This window comes from Hemicordylus capensis, chromosome 1, assembly GCF_027244095.1.
Source record: "Hemicordylus capensis ecotype Gifberg chromosome 1, rHemCap1.1.pri, whole genome shotgun sequence".
NCBI lineage: Eukaryota > Metazoa > Chordata > Lepidosauria > Squamata > Cordylidae > Hemicordylus > Hemicordylus capensis.
Genome location: NC_069657.1, coordinates 384,955,270 through 384,972,134, shown reverse-complemented (window position 1 = coordinate 384,972,134; position 16,865 = coordinate 384,955,270). Strand labels below are relative to the sequence as shown.

At 42.2% G+C, this 16,865-nt stretch overlaps 1 protein-coding gene across 2 annotated transcripts in view; it reads right to left on the bottom strand.

Annotated features, from left to right (window-relative positions):
• Nucleotides 1-16,865, bottom strand: part of FMN2 (formin 2) — a 293,915-nt gene that overhangs the window by 156,663 nt on the left and 120,387 nt on the right. For both annotated transcript variants that reach the window (XM_053300841.1, XM_053300851.1), the window contains one exon: nucleotides 9,812-9,899. In XM_053300841.1, coding sequence (XP_053156816.1) covers nucleotides 9,812-9,899 — 88 coding nt within the window. The remainder of the gene's footprint in view (nucleotides 1-9,811; nucleotides 9,900-16,865) is intronic.

Below are 16,865 nucleotides of genomic sequence, written 5' to 3'. Positions count from 1 at the left end.
TGCTAAAGTAAACTATACATAGCACATAGCTTGGGCCAATCTGTATGAGGTGTTGTGAGGTGGTCATCTCATCAAGCAAACTGGTGGAGAGGGTGGACTAGCTGCCTCCATTGCCCTGCTGCTGCCTCACCCTGCCAGAACATGCTGTTGTTCCCCCACCCCAGGTTTTCATTGTGGTGTGCCAGTTGCTGCCAGTGTCCTCCTTTCCTCTTCCTGCCACATTTGGCCCTGTGCCTGTTCAAAACGCAAAGGCAGGGAAGTTGTGGTGGTAGGAAGTGATAAAACACACTTCCTGCAACTCCAACTTTCCCGCCCTATGCTTTTTGAAATAGGCCTTTTTGAAGGGAGCTGGCTTCGTACTCAAAGGCTTGCAAGAGCTGGATTGTCAGTTCTGACACTTAACATCCTTGTACCACCCCTGCATCCACCCAGAGAACAATTTGTTATGGGGCAGCTAACAAATAAAGTTTATTATTATTTATTATTATCTGGTTATAGTCAGATTTTCTAAAATACTAATTAAAACTGCTTGAACTAATAATCCAATCTTACATAGGTCTACCTATACTTACATACCTACGAAAGTATATTCTACTGCATTCAATGGAACTTACTCCCAAGTAAGTCTGCATATAATTGCAATCTAAGGGAAGTTGCTCCATGTTTAGTGATGCTGGTGAACACCCCCAAACTCAGGCTTCGAAGGGTATGTGGGGAGGGGGCACTGAAAAAAAGCCCTCTCCTATCCTCACTCACTGCTGTTGGTGCTTCTGCCAACTGAAAGTAAGGGAGTGGGGGATCTCGTGTTGGGGTGATGAAGAGCTTGCAGGAAGTGTTTTTGGAGAGGAGTAGTTAGTTTCCTAGCCTCAGATTGGTTTGAAAAATGATTTAATTTCTTTCTGATTTTTGAAAGGAAGAAACTGGATCATTTCAAAGTTAATTGGAGAAGAGTTTTCCCAGCACTACTCTACACGCAGGACATCCAGAATCACAAGGGCATTTTGAACTGGGGGGAGTTTGAAAAGCCATTTGTAATATGCCTAGAGTTCAGTTGTTCAAAGATAAAGAAAGAAATGCAATAATCCCACTAGGCTAGAACAAATTCCTTGTGTGAGCCAAAGTAGCTCTTACGATCTTGATGGTTATTTCTAAATGTACTGTATGGGTCCAATGTTTTTCCTTTGGCTTCAAGTTACTTGAATGCTTATCTATCAATAATTTCCAACCTCAGATTAGAAAGTCAAATTCATATTTATTCAAGCCACTTTGAAATTCAACTCTTTTTAAGGAATGAAAATAAGCATTTAATTAAAAAAAATTAGAAGTGATTGCTATATTGTTTCTCACTAGTAAATAAATTAATCAACCTTGTCCTTAAATATATAATGAGTTTGGGTTTTCTTGATTAGCATGAATTGACCAAAAACTGTGACTGTGCAATTAATGAATGGCCAGGGAATTTAAGAAAAGAAGATTACATGTTCTTTAATGACTGGGTTTAAGTTTTGCTGATGACATAGAATTCTTCTCCAGCCTTTAGAAGGTGATACTCTCCAGCTAGAGGAAGGCAGAGAAACAGCTTTTTAAAAATAAGTCTGAAACTGTGGTTGAAGAAAAGTGGTAAACAAAGCCAAGAGCTTTTAACTGAAGTTAGCTAAAGTTGAGGTGAATTCTTGATGGAAGAGCTGCAATTGTGGCTCTTCAAAAATCTGATGCAGGCTAAGCTTTGTTCTTCATGCCATAGTATTGACAAATATACAACAGGGATCTTGAGGTTTGTATGTGGATAGGCTAATTTCACCATGTCTCCCACCTACATCAGTTGATTGTCCATGGAGGGAATGTCTGTAAGGAGCTTGTGGCTCTCTTCTTCACAAGAAGAACCACATTGCATACAAAGAACAAGAGTCATTACTGGAAGCCACAGGAAGTAGAAGAGTCATTGTCATAAGAAAAGCTTTTATGGTAACCAGACTGGTAAGTGGGGGTGGGGGATGGGAGTGCACTGCTTTAGCATGTGTATGGGACAGATCTACTGGCAAAGAAGTAACAAATTCAGTAATTAAAAAAACTTTGATTTAAGATGAGAGTTAAGAGACTTTAAACTTTCACTTGTCTCAAAAAAATATGGAAGTTGCAACTTGAGGTGCCCATCTTAACTGACATGCCTTATGGAAGAGTGGAGGAAGCTAGGCACTTTGTCATCTGGCCTATTTGCATCCTTGGCTGTGAGAAGACTCTACTGTAATTTTCTGTTTGCTCTGGCTACCTATCTTTGGCTGTCTTCGGATGTGTAACACCTGCTGGAGGGAGGCCACGAGTGAGAGGCTGGATCTCCTGTTGATATGGAGGCAGCAAGCAGCTCTCTGGTGCAGCCATGTTCAGTGTGGGATGGAGGTTGGATTATGTTTGTTTCTTGGAGGTCCTTTTTATGTTTATACAGGGACTCCATTTGCTTTTTATTAGTGCCTGGCTAGTTACAGTTCTGTGTCAGGGCTCTGGTACAGCTGAGGGAGTAAGGAGTGTCTTTGGGGGTTCAGGAGTAGCTATTATAGTAGTGGTGGGGAATAGAAGATCTGGTGTTGGCAGGTCAGCAGGCCATTACAGGGGAAGGGAGATCAGAAAATTAATAGCTGGTTCCCCTTCCAGCTTTCGTGTCAGCTCTCAGGCTTTGGCTAGTAGATCCAATCACCTACAGAAACTGACCTTGCTCCTTTGTAATGCAAAGCTGGTCCAAAATAAGATCCAAATCATCCATGATCTGATCATCGATGAGGGAGCAAACTTGGCTTATAGCAATAGCAATAGCACTTACATTTATATACCGCTCTATAGCCAGAGCTCTCTAAGCGGTTTACAATGATTTAGCATATTGCCCCCAACATTCTGGGTACTCATTTTACCGACCTCGGAAGGATGGAAGGCTGAGTCAACCTTGAGCCCCTGGTCAGGATCGAACTTGTAACCTTCTGGTTACAGGGCGGCAGTTTTTTTACCACTGCGCCACCAGGGGCTCTGCGCCACCAGGGGCTTATATAACTGAGACCTGGTTGCGGGATGCTAGTGGCCCAGTACGGGCTCAGCTTTTCCCTGCTGGGTACTCTGTGGTGCAGCAGGTTAGGGGAAGGGGGGTGGAGTGGCTGTGTTCCATCAGAATAGCACCTCTCTTAACAGCACCTCTCTTTACCTGTGAGACAACAGGAAAATATTAAGTGTAGGGGTGTACACAGTTTGGCGCTTCCAAGCAGCAGTGGTGAACTGGCTCAAATGCTGGTGTTTGAACTGGCACACATGCCCCAGCCATGTGTGTGCCGATGCCGATCAGGGCTGCAGGAAGCAGCCCTGTAGCCCTGCGTGTCTCTTGAAAAACCAAGCGCTGGCAAGGGGAAAGCCGTGGGGCAGAGGCAAGCAGGTAAGGAGTTCCTTACCTGCTCTTTTAAAGGCAACCCCCGCCTCACAGGGGAGTGCACAAACTGTCTGTGCACTTCCTTAATTGAGTTTGTGTATCTTGGCGTGGGGACACAGGATAGATTGGAGATTCTATTGGTATACCGAGTATCCTGTTACCCAATGGAATCTCTTACTGAGCTGACAGAACTGGTTGCGGAGTTGGTGTTGAAGTTGCCCAGGCTTTTGGTATTGGGTGACTTCAGTGTTCACTTCAGGACTGGCTTGTCTGGGGCAGCTCAGGACTTCATGGCAGCCATGACATCTATGGGCCTCTCCCATTTGGTCATAGGGCCAACACACATTGCTGGTAACACTCTTGTTTTGGTCTTTTGCTCAGATCAGTGTGGTGTTCTATGGGTGGAGACTTCTAGAGTGTCTCCATTGTCATGGATGGACCACCCTCTGGTTAAGTTTGGTTTCATGGCCACAACGCACCTCTTCAGGAGTGCAGGACCTATTAGGATGGTCCACCCAAGAAGTCTATAGGATCCATAGGTTTCCAAGAGGCCTTGGAGGGTTTTAGAGTTGGTTCAGTTGGTGATTCTGTTGATGCCCTCATGGAGACCTGGAATCGGGAGCTTACCAGGACAGTAGACACTATGGCTCTTAAGCGTCCTCTCTGTTCCGCTTCAGAACTGGCTCCATGGTACACTGAACAGCTAAAGTACACCGACCTATGTTGTGAGCTGCCCAGAGAACAATTTATGATGGAGCGGCTAACAATATAGTTTGTTTTTATTATTATTTATTTATTTATTTGAAAAGGCAAGAAAGAAGACTAGAGTGTAAATGGAAGAGGACTTGACTTGAATCTGATCAGATGCAACATAAAGCCCATTTGAAGGCTGATTCTGTGGCAATGTGTGCAGCAAATAAGCAATTCTATTCTGCACATATTGCAACCACAAGTTAGTGTCCAAAGGAGTTCTGGATGGAGTTGCACTCCCGCCAAGGAACAGGTATGTAGCTTGGGAGTGCTTTTGGACTCAGGCCTCACTCAGGTCAGGAGCGCTTTCTATCAACTTCAGTTGATACAACAGCTGCATCTGTTCTTAAAGATAGTGATCTCAGAATTGTGATGCACTCTCTGGTAACCTCTAGGCATTACTGCTCCAATACGCTCTAGGTGGGGCTGCCTTTTTATGTAGTTCAGAAACCTCAATTGGTCCAAACTGCAGCAGCTAGATTGGTCTCTGGGGTTTCTCAGAGAGACCATATTATGCCTGTTTTAAAACAACTGCGTTGGTTGCCAATAGCTTTCTGGGCAAAATACAAAGTGTTGGTAATTTAAAGTAGATTTCATATGCAGGTAAGGAGGAGGAGCCTGTGAGAGCAGAAGCACCATGGTGATTGAGCAGTGGGGATTGTATATGCAGATAGGGAGGAGGAGCCTGTGATGGTTAAGGTCAATTGGAATGCAACTGTTACTGGTTGGAAGATGTTCTTGATTGTGGAAGAGAGGTGTGTGTGTGTGTGGGGGTGCATGTAAGGCTCTGTGAAGAGAGGGGTCATAAGAGAGGAAAGAGCCCCTTCAGGAGGAGAAGGCTGCTGCTGTGTGAATTAGATGAGGAAGCAAGATCTGTTAAATTAGGAAGGGGGGGGGGAGAGAGAGAGAGAAGGGAGGGGAAGAAAGACAGAATGGAAGAGCGAGTGGAGGAGAAAGAAAGAGAGAAAAAGAAAGGATGGGGAGAGAGAAAGAAGGAAGGGCAAGGGACAGGCCTGAGCCTGTCAGTGGCTTGATGGGAACAAGAGGCCATGGTGGCACCTATTGGCAGCAAGGAAGGGCCCATTCAACCACTGCTGCTGTTTGGGGCTCCCGAGGCCATTGGCGGAGTCTGGGCCTGTCAGCAGCCTGAGGAGAACGAGAGGCCATGGTGGTGGTGGCTGTAGCAGTGAGGAATGGCCTGGTCAATTGCTGCTGCTGCTGCTGCTGCTGCTGCTCCTGTGAGGAGGAGCAGGAGTGGGGCTTGGGTGAGGTTGGGGAGGTCTCTGGAGATAGAGGGCTGCAGCTTGGCCACTAGGTGCCAGCAACGCTGCAGCCGCAACCAAGAGGGGGATAGAAGCAACCGGATGGAGGAGGAGGAGGAGCAGGAGTGCAGCTCAGGTGAGGGTGGAGAGATCTCTGAGGTGAGGGGAGCTGTGGCAGGGGGTGAGGGTAGCAATCAAGTACTGGCGTGCAGATGCTCTGCGTGAGTTAAGCTAGTTTTATTTATTTATTACTATATAAAAGACTTTGGGAACTTTGGGTTGAAAAGCGGTATATAAATATTTGTCGCATTTGTATTCCATTCACCACCTCTTTACCACCTCACATTCCCTCATAAGCCCATTTGGCACTTTGCTGCTGTCTTCTGTTCCCTCAAAAGGTGCTATGCATCTTGCCACCACCTCATGCATCTTTGTATGTCTCCCTTGCCATCTTGCCACTGCCTCAGTGAAGGGGGGAAACCATAAAAAGGAAAGGAAGAGAGAATGGAAGGGGACCATTGTTTCAATTACAAGTACCAGAGTGCTCATAGACTCTCTTTATCAGACAGCTATACTCAGAACCAGGAAGTCACTCTCCAGAACTTCCCAACTCTGGCTTTAGTGTGTTTTGCACACTCGGTATGCAAAATCTGTGCCTTTAGTTGCTTTAACTTATTATAGGAACTTCAGAAGCTAATAAGCTTCTGAAGCATATTTTTAGCCTGGCTTTTAATGATATATAGTTTTAATTTTAATTTGGTTTAAATGGTTTTTTAAAATTTTAATTGCACTTTATTGTGGGGTGTTTTTAAAAAAAATGTAAACTTCACTGAGCCACTTTAGGAAGGGCAGTACATAAACTGAATGAATAAACAAACAAACTCAGCACATTGGATGGATATTTTTCAAAACAACACAGAATTATGCTTCATCTTATACCTGAAATTTTTTTTTAAAGCATTTAAATTGACTTTATAAAAATTATAATACATCTTATCTGATGTGGGGGTGGGGACCATAGCCCACAGTTGTGTTCTAGAGTTTAAGGGTCAATTGTTAATTATTTATCTATCACACTTCTATACCGCCTTATACGTACATCTCTAGGCGGTGATATATTTTTATACTGTTACATCTTAGCCATTTTATATCAGATCTGCAGCGAATTTGGAGAGGTGATGTCACATCACCTAGTGAATGTCTGCAGATCTTCAGGCAGATTGATTGGAGAGATGGTTTCCATTTTATCACCAATAGAAGGTTCAGAGTCTTATAATGACAGAATGATGTCTTAACTACTTAACATCTTAACGACTTGGCACTTTCTGTGCCAGTATAATAATCTAATGTTTGATGGTGGCAAGAGAGAGGCTGGCTCTTCAATACTGTTGTAGAGGCAAAAGAGATGGGTGTTGAATAGAATCTTCTCTTCAGTAGCACTCATTTAAGCATGCAAAGATGATTTGCCACTGTGTAGTAAATTAATGTTACATCATCATCATTATCCAACATACAGTATATAATCTCCAACTTTGTACCGTGGGTTGGTAGCTCATACTCCAAAATCCATACCCCTCACCTTCTGGGACACTTAAAGGTTTAGAACAGGGCTGCACAGCTTTGGCCCTCTGGCTGTTGCTGGACTCCCATCATACCTGACTATTGGCCACTGTGGCTGGGGATGATGGGAGTGAAAGTTCAACATCTGCAGAAGGTCTGAAGTTGTGCAGCCCTGGTTTAGACAATTCAGATTTGATATACACTCCACCCCTCAACAGAAAACTGGCACTTCAGAACTTTAATTCACTTTCATTAAATTAAGTGGTATTATGTTCAGTGAAGCCCTGGCTCTCAGAATGTTTGCATGCTTAATGTTCTGTATTTGCGCAGCATGGAAAGCACCAGGAGAAGGAAACAGGAGATGGATAAGGCTTAAACAGGACTGTGTGGAGAAAGAGAAGATGAAAGGAGGCAGAAAAGTGGGGTGCTGGGTTGGAGGACTAGGCGAAGGGAATGCAGGTAAGGAAGAAGCATTGGGAAAGAGGTGGGGATGGAAGGAAAGCAAGGAGAATGGAAAAAGGAAATGATTGATTTGATTTGATTTGATTGTAAGGAAACGGGACAAAACAGGGGACTAGAAAAGAGGAAGTAGCAGGAAGGAAGGGAGTAGCAGGGAGAGAATCCAGAAACAGGAAACGGCACGATGAATGAGAACAAGAAGAATAGGAGAGGACTCATCCAGGCACAATTTTAAAAAAGAGGAAGGAGACTAACATAAGTGAAGAGAGAGAAAGGTAACACATAAAACCAAAAACCATTCCTCACCATTATGCCTGTCATTTTTGATGGGCCTTCAGCTCGTTTCTATTATAAACAGCATGTATATTGTGATTTAAATGTTCACAGTGCAATATCTTAAAAATCCTTATAGCAACCCTGAAAGAAAGAGCAGTGAATATTATCCCCAGATGGAGGGCTGACATGGAGAGACAGTTGCTCACATAAGGCCACATAGTGGTGTGTGTCAAAGTGAGGTAACCAGGACTGCACAAGCAGGCAGGAAAGAAAAAGTGAGAAAATTGAGACTACCAGCCTAAATTCACCACTGACAGGACCAATGATTAATTGGTCTACACTGCAAATGGGAAATAGGCCTATTTCAATCATGCAAGATGTGTAGGAAGCAGACATGTTTGCTGGAAATAGTTTATTTTAGTCAACTATCTATATACCATTAGGGGTGTGCACAAAACTGGTTGCCCAAGTCTGGATCTGACTTGAACTGAACCGGGCATGTTTGGTTTTGTGCCCCCTGAACATACCCCCAGCTTGGCTTTGAGCCGGTTCAGAGGTTCTATGTTTATTTTATTTTATTTTATTTAGACTCACAGCTGGGTCCAAGTTGATGGCCATGGGGGAGGGGGGTCCCTGTCATCTCCCCCTCTCCCGGCTGGCCTTATCCCATTCTAAAAAGGGCCGGTTCAAGCCATTTCGCACATCCCTATATACCATCCCATGTCCATCACAAACTCTGTTTACACTAACAACACTTGTTGTACTACTTATATTATCACATCATCACTTTCAACAATTTAGACAATGTTAGTTCCTCACAAATGCATGCATTTCATCAAGAACAAGAAGCGACTACTAAACCCAAATGAAAATAAATATAAAAAAGACTCAAAGTGACTTTTAGGATAGAACAATTACATGCACTTAATCCTAATAGGATAAAGGTTAAGCATAGTATTGCTTGACCCCTTCAACGATTGACATTCATGCCATATTATTGTTAGCGTTGCATGTTAAGCAAGCAAATTTTCAATCAACTTGTGTTGGCTTTACCACAGACACAGATGTTAGGCGGACTCCTTTGTTCATAAGGTTCTCATTATTAACTCAAACCAAGCTGAATATTTGACTGAAGGAAAGGACCATATCATTGTTTTCAGATTTCACTCTATGACTTAACTGAACTACATCTGCCAGCTTTAGAAATACCAAGTATTTCTTGGCGCCAGTACTGGCGCCTCGATTTGTGACTACCAGCCTAAATGCTTCAGCTTGAGGAAATTTAGTAACCCTGAAAACAACTTAATAAAAGCTTAAATTGTGATTAGAAGTTACTCAAAAATTGACAGTGCGCACCAATATCTGTCCTTTGTGTAATTTATTCCACAAAATAGCAAATGGAATTCACAATTAAAATAGGTAGACGAGAAAAGTAAGAAAGATGTTTTTCTGATTTATGAAGTCTGCAATGTACTTGAAACCATATTTATTTAATAGGTAAGCTGGCACTACACAGCTTCATTCCATCTGCTTTAAATCTATTATAAGGCCTTAGGAAGCATGAAGAATACTCCAAGTATAAATATAGCCTCACTTTTCACCTTTTTGCAAAGCCATCTTTTAATGTGAATGGGGATAGAAAAATTACAGCCCCCCCTCTCCCCCGCAAGATGTCTGCTAATATAAAGTTTTGAAGGTGATACTATCAGCAAATCTAGATAGGTATTTATTGCTAAACATGATATATTTTATAAAAGAAATGAAGATTTGCATTCTAAAAGGAAGGTGGTTCCAGTTGAGGGCCCCAAATGTTTAAACTCCAGTGATACTTGATGGATATTGGAATCAACAATGCTTTATTGTAAACATGCAGGGGACAAAAGGACTCACTATTCTGGGAGAATCTCTTGCAAAAGCTTCAATGAAATACTGTGCTGTCACTCAACTCATTCATTTCATTGGGGTCTACACAGGAAACATTCCCAGTAGATTACTCTTGAAAACCCTAGAGTGGCTTTTTCTATACTATGATTGTGAGTAGGAAAAGATGAAGCAATTATACTGAATAAAGCTTATCTAATATAACTATTTTACTTACCATGCTGTATATCTTTCATATCTAAATGAAGACTGGACATTAATATCCCAACTGCTTGCGATCTTTTGTTGCTTAATAACTTGACAACCTGCCAAAGAGAAGAAAGGATCATTACTTTCCAGGAAGTTGCTAGGGCTTATTATTTTTTCACACTACAACTCAGCAATCCAGAAACTACAAACTAGATTTAACTGGCTAAACAACCTAAAATATTTGGTAACATTACAAATTGCTGATTAGAGTAAAATATTGTTCGCACCTTCTCAGACTTTGCCGTTACGAATGCTCCCCACCCACCCTCACCCTGCCAACCAGATCATTAGCATGTAAATTTTTAGCTTCATTCATATTACAGCCTGTGTAAAAGTAAGCTGTCAAACACATTTCTAACTGTGTCTACTACATATTTGATTTTTCTTCCAAAACCAACAAAGATTTCCAGCTTAGATGTAAGCTAAAACTGTGAGAATAATTCTATGGTTGCTTTATACTGCGATACATAAACATATATAAAACAAACCCAAAATATAACCATGTACATGTTGGGATGCTCTTCAATCAGTTTAAAGGGAAAAAATACAAGAGATCCCATATTTAGAGCATGTATAACTGCAATGTTGAATGGGTTTTCTTGTCTCAGAGGGATTAGATCTAGCAACATGTATAATTCACTCCCCTCACACATTTTGAAATTAAAATATCATAAATACTTTGAAGAAGAAAAAAAGAAGTTTTTCACCTCAAAATTAGGTGAGGTAGGTGGCTACAAGGGAGAAGGCCTTTTTGATGGGGGCACCCCATTTATGGAAGTTTTAAAAATGCTTTATATTGTATTTTGTGTCTATGTTTGTGTCATCGTGTGTGTGTAGATATATGCATTCACACACACACACACACACACACACAGTGTGTGTGTATATGTGTGATGTGTGTTTATAGAGAGAGGATGATGTGTTTTATGTGTTTTTATAGGATGCTTTTTAATGTTGTGTTGTGAGCCGTCCAGAGAACAATTTGCTATGAGACAGCTAACAAAGTGTTGTTATTATTAGTTTTAGGATGAAATGAGGCAAGATAATGAGAGATCTGCAATTAGATTCATTTTTAAAATGCCAAATGCAACCACCATCCATCCATCCTGGCTCAGAGAGTAGATTTTCCTGATTGAAATCGCCTCCAAAGTTATTTGTCCAATGGGGCAAAATATTCAAGTATGTGTATTATATCTGTATATCATGCCTGGGGGCAAACAGCAGCTTCAGGTATTCTGGTCAGAAAACAAATGTGGGAGGAAGTGTTTGCCCCTTTCCAGCCACCTCTATGGCTCCATTTCAAATAAGGACTCATAGTGGTTGTGTTGACTACAAAAGGATTAAGTGTGGGGCAATTTGCTATGAAGGGTTTCCCAATCTCATGTCTCATGGGTTTCCCAATCTCATGTTTGCCTCAAAGAACTATATGGGGGACTGCGGAATTTGTAGGGGAGAATAGGACAGGTATGGTTATCCTATCCTCTGACTCTCTCTTACAAATGTATCTTCCTGGTCATTTGCAATTCATTTTCTCTCCAGTTAAGTACCAAGATGGGAAATAAAAATGGAAATACCTATTATTTGACTGTGACACCCTTTTCAATACAATGTTATAGTTCCTGGGACTTTTGTAAGATCAAATTTCTAAAACGTCATCACAGAAAATACAGGCATAGAATTGTGAATGAATTCAGTTATTAAATAGAAACAGCTGTTGATGGAAGGTAGACATAAAATCAAAACTGTAATAGTAGAAAATAGTAGGGAAAATCCTTCAAGAGAGGAAAGGTTAAATTGCCATCTCAATAATCAGATAAGTACGTTTTTGTGCTTTTATTAGATAATGCATTTTGACTATGTTAAAAAATGTTGTCTAGAACTGGAACTGAAAGATGCTGACCAATACAGGAAATCACTCACTTAAAGGACAAAGAATTCCCAAACATACATTTCTAACATTTAAAGGATGTAGTCAGCCATGAGGAAACAAGTTCTAACTGAAGTTGAAAGCAGCAGCATAACAACATTTTCCATTAAGAGTTCAATAGCTTTGTTAAACTAACAGATAGAACAGGGGATTATTTTGTCTTAAGTTCATGTTTTATAGCTGCTTCTCTCACAAACACAAAGTAATCATATATAGATTTAACAAAGAGTTTATTAATAAACAACTCCATGTTTTCCTTCTGCTCTCCCTGCCTTTTTCTTTTTGACTCACGCCCCCCCCCTACAGGATCCCCACTGGGACAAACTTCTAAAAAAAACACAAATAAAATAAAATTGTCCATTATTTTATTTGTGAGATCCATAGGAGAGCTAATCATTTAAGTGGCCTAGGGTAGCTTACACTTGATTTTAAAGATGTTGGCTCCCTGAACAGGGCCAGTGGAGTGGATCGTGCACAGGCACTTGAGGCAGGCAGGCACCAAATGAGCACTTGAGGATTCATCAATGTATTTTAAAACATAACAGCCTTGTTGAATCAGGCCCACCAGCATCCTGTTTCACACAGCATTCTATTTAGTCCAGCATTCTGTTTCCCACAGGAGCCCACCAGATGTTAGAGATGTGCAAACAGGTTTGGGGGTTTGAGGTTCAAGGTTTTGGTTTGGGGATTCAACCCTCAAACCACCACCACCCCGGTTCGTTCTGGACCCGGACCAAACCTCCCCCAAAGTTTGGGGGTCCGTGGACCGCAAATGTTAAAAAATAAAATAAAATTGTTTACCTTCTGCTCCCCGTGAGGAAATTCCTGGAGGCGGGGGGGGGGTGTAGTTCCATGGAGGGTGATCCATGGAGGGGGTGTTCCTCTCTCCCCCTGCTGGCCTTCTAAATCACCCCTCGCACTGTTTTGGGCACTGTTGGCCAGTTTTCTGCCTTCACCCAGCGGCTCGGTGGCCATGTTGGGGGCTGGGTGCCTGCACACATGTCCTCTGCATGGCCTGGGCCACACAGAGGCCATGTGCACAGGTGCCCAGCCCCCAACATGGCCGTCGGGTGAACGCCCAAAACCAGCTGAAGAGCCCCCGAAATGGGGCAGGGGGTTATTTGGAAGGCTGGTGGGGGGAGGGGGAACCTCCACAGACACACACCTCCGCCGCCTCCAGGAACTTCCCTGAGGGGAGTAGAAGTTTGCAGACCACAACCCCCCTGAACCAAACTGGGGGGGGGGGTCAAGGGAGTGCTGGACCAAACTGGCACAGTTGGGTTCGAGGCCAGTTTGGCCTCAAACCAAACCAGGGCAACTGGTTTTGTGCACACCCCTACCAGATGTCCTTGGGAAGCCCACAGCCAAGAGATGAAGGCATGCCCTCTCTCCTGATGTTGCTGCATTGCAACTGATATTAAGCGGACTTCTGCCTCTGAGCCTGGACATAGCCTATAGTCATCAAGACTAGTAGTCATTGACAGACCTGTCTTCCATGAATTTGTCTAAGCCCCTTTTAACCATCCAAGCTGGTGGCCACATCCTGTGGCAGAGAATTCCGTCAATTGATTATGCACTATGTGAAAAAGTACTTCCTTTTGTCAGTCCTAAATTTCCTAGCAGTCAGTTTCATGGGATGACCCCTGGTTTGGTATTGTGAGAGAGGGAGAAAAAATTCTCTCTATCCACTTTCTGCACCATGCATAATTTTACAGATCTCTATCATTCTCTGCGCCAAAGATGTAGCTATAATTGACAACCCTCAGTTGTCTTTTTTCTAAACTAAAAAGGCCCAGATGAGCTTTGCCTCATAAGGAAGATGCTCTAAGCCTCTGATCATTTTGATTGCTGCCTGCTTCTACATCTTTTCCAGTTCTATAATGTCTTTTTTGAAATACAGTGACCACAACTGTACATAGTACTCCAGATATGGATGCACCATAGATCTGTATAAGGGCGTTATAATATTAGCATTTTAATTTTCAAGACCCGTCCTAATAATCCCTAGCATGGAATTTGGCTTTTTCACAGCTGCCACACATTGAGTTGACACTTTCAACAAACTGTCCACCATGACCACAAGGTCTCTCTCCTAATCAGTCACTGACAGCTCAGACATCAGTGTATACATGAAGTTGGGTTTTTTTGCCCCAATGTGCATCACTTTACACTTACTTACCACATTTGCTATTTTGTTGCCCTCTCCCCCAGTTCGGAGATATCCTTTTGGAGCTCCTCACAACCTGTTTTGGATTTCCTGAATAGTTTAGTGCAATCTTAAATCTGGCCACCTCACTGCCAACCCCAACATTGAGCTCATTTATGAATAAATTTAAAAAGCACAGATCACAGTACAGATCCGTGGGGGACCCCACTTTTTATTTCTCCCCATTGTGAAACAGTAAGTGTCCATCATTCAGGATCTGTTGAAGGAGCAAACAAAACATGAACTTAATGGACTCATTTGATTCATGCCCATTCATTTTTTGAATAAGGAGTTTTGGTTACCTGGTAATGTAAGCAGAATGGTGGGATTTTCTCTGGGTTTTTAAAATTGTAAAATGTAAAAGTTCATCCTTTTGGCAGTCTCCTGGTGGCCATCATGCTTTTCTCCCCTGATGCCCTGGTCTTCAAGTCAGTCTGGAGCATTGTGGAGGAAAAACAGCTGCTATCAGTAGTGGCTACCATTTTTGCCCCACAGTGCCTCAGAATTTTCATGACCCTAGCCCAGAGCAGTAGCACAGAGTCTGTTCCTTGAAAGGAGGAGCAGTCAGACTGGAGAGCTGGTATTGTGGAAGTAAGCATGAATTGTCCCCTTTACTAAGCAGGGTTTGTCCTGGTTTGCATTTGAATGGGAGACTACATTTGTGAGCACTGTAAAATATTTCCTTAGGGGATGGGTCTGTGCTGGGAAGAGCAAGAAGGTTCCAAGTTCCCTTCCTGGCATCTCAAACATAGGGCTGAGGTTAGACTTCTGCCTGCACCCCTGGAGAAGCCACTGCCAAGTCGATGAAGACAATACTGAGCTAGGTGGACCAGTGGTCTGACTTGGTAAAAGGTAGCTTCCTATGTTCCTATGACTCAGCAGCAAGCCCTGATACACTTGGCTGGACCTGAGTCAGTCAAGTTAGGAGATGCCAGAATTAGCACACATTGAACCTGAGCCCAAGCCCCTCCATGAATTGACCTCTTCCACATCCCTCACCTCAGGGGATAAGGGCCATGTTGGAGTGAGGAAGTGCTTGACTCCAGGCCAGAGGACTGACCATTTAAATAGCTCTGCAAGGAGCTTGAGCATGTGAGTAGACTGAGTCTTCAAGTCCTCATTCAATCTCTGGCCCTTGATGGAGCAAGTTGCTCATTGAGAGCTATCCAGGGTGCTGCAATTCCAATTGCCTCACCTTGCCTCACCTCATGGGTTCCTGATTTCTGGAGGATCAGGACTAATACTACATCTTTGGCATTAGGCTGTTGGTCAGGAAGTGACTGAACAGACAGCTGCTGCTACCACAGGCAGCGGCAAAAAATAATAATAAACTGGAGGAAAATAATGAAAATGAATGGGCAGTGACAAATGAACAAGACACAATGTAAAGAATAACTAAACAAATGTAAGTAGAAACAAAAGAATTACAAATGAATAGGGGTTTAGTGAATTCAAGCAAAAGGGGAAACATTAAAAGAAAAGGTTTACCCCCTCCCCCGCATCAGTCTGTGCTCAACAGTTGGCCTGGCCTGGCCAGAAGCTTAGTATTTCATGTTTACACCTGCAACAAAAGATATGTATGCTGGATAACATACTGTGAAATAAAGCTAGAACCCCGACATGCCCTGAGTGCTATATGGTGGCATCATGAGACACTGCAAAGGAACATGAATTCAGGTATGTGTTGTTGTAACCATACAATGGGACAGAAACCTGCCAAACTGAAATGCCTTAGTACAGGGTTTCTTAACCTTGGGCTCCCAGATGTTGTTGGACTACAACTCCCATCATCCTCAGCCACAAAGGCTATGTCTGGGGATGATGGGAGTTGTAGTCCAACAACATCTGGGGGCCAAGGTTAAGAAACCCTACCTTATTATGTACTGGTGCAGTAATATTAAGAAACAAAATACATCAACAAATGTTCTGGCCATGGGTGAATAAAGCTGATCAGTTGCCAAACACACTAGCATTATCTGAGGTAATTTGATCGCAACACATCTGACCATTAGAAAATCAAAATGAAGCATATAGCAAAGGCCAACAAACTTGGTCACAAACCATTATATGGAACATATATTTTATGTAGAATTGCCTGCCATAACTCTTGCAGGAGATGTGTTAGAACCATGCAAGTGACAGTGGGAAATCTACAGATCTAATTGGTACCATTTGGTTTAGAGAAACAAGATAAAGCAATAAAGACAAACTCAATATGTTCTACTTTTACACCTCAGGTAAAAAGTCTTATTCATGTTGAACTAATAGGAAACAGAATAGCGATATATTGGGGTCCCCTTGGAGGCATACAGATAAGATACTCAATCTGTTTTAAGATGAATCACCAGAAAGTGACAACCCAGCACTCAAATCTGTTTCTGCATTTTACACAGACAGTGCATAGGAATCAGTTACAAAGCCATGCACAAACTTATGGTTATTTCTAGTTTGGTGCCAACAAAAGTCCATAAAATGGATTAAGAGGAAACATTTACTAATTGTCTTGATTTGGTCACCAGCATATACAAAGTTAAATATTCACCAAAATAAAAAAAGCATGCTGTATGAAAACTATAGTTTCATGTTTCCTCCAGCACGGTGGCTGTAACAATACACTACTAATTCACAAAATATGAATATTAGCATAAAGGCCTAAAGCAGTTCCCACAATTAGAAATAAAATAAACCCATTAACTGTAGCCATATAAGCCTACAGGCTACAGACTAGTGACGCCATTAAAGAGAGAAACTACAAAAGTTTGCTAATCAAATCTCTAGAAGATCAAACCATCTCAGACACAATACAAACCTTTTTTAGTTTAGAATTTGGAACTGTGCTTTAAAAACAATTTTTTAAAAATATAAAGGAAGCTAAAGATATTATCAGCC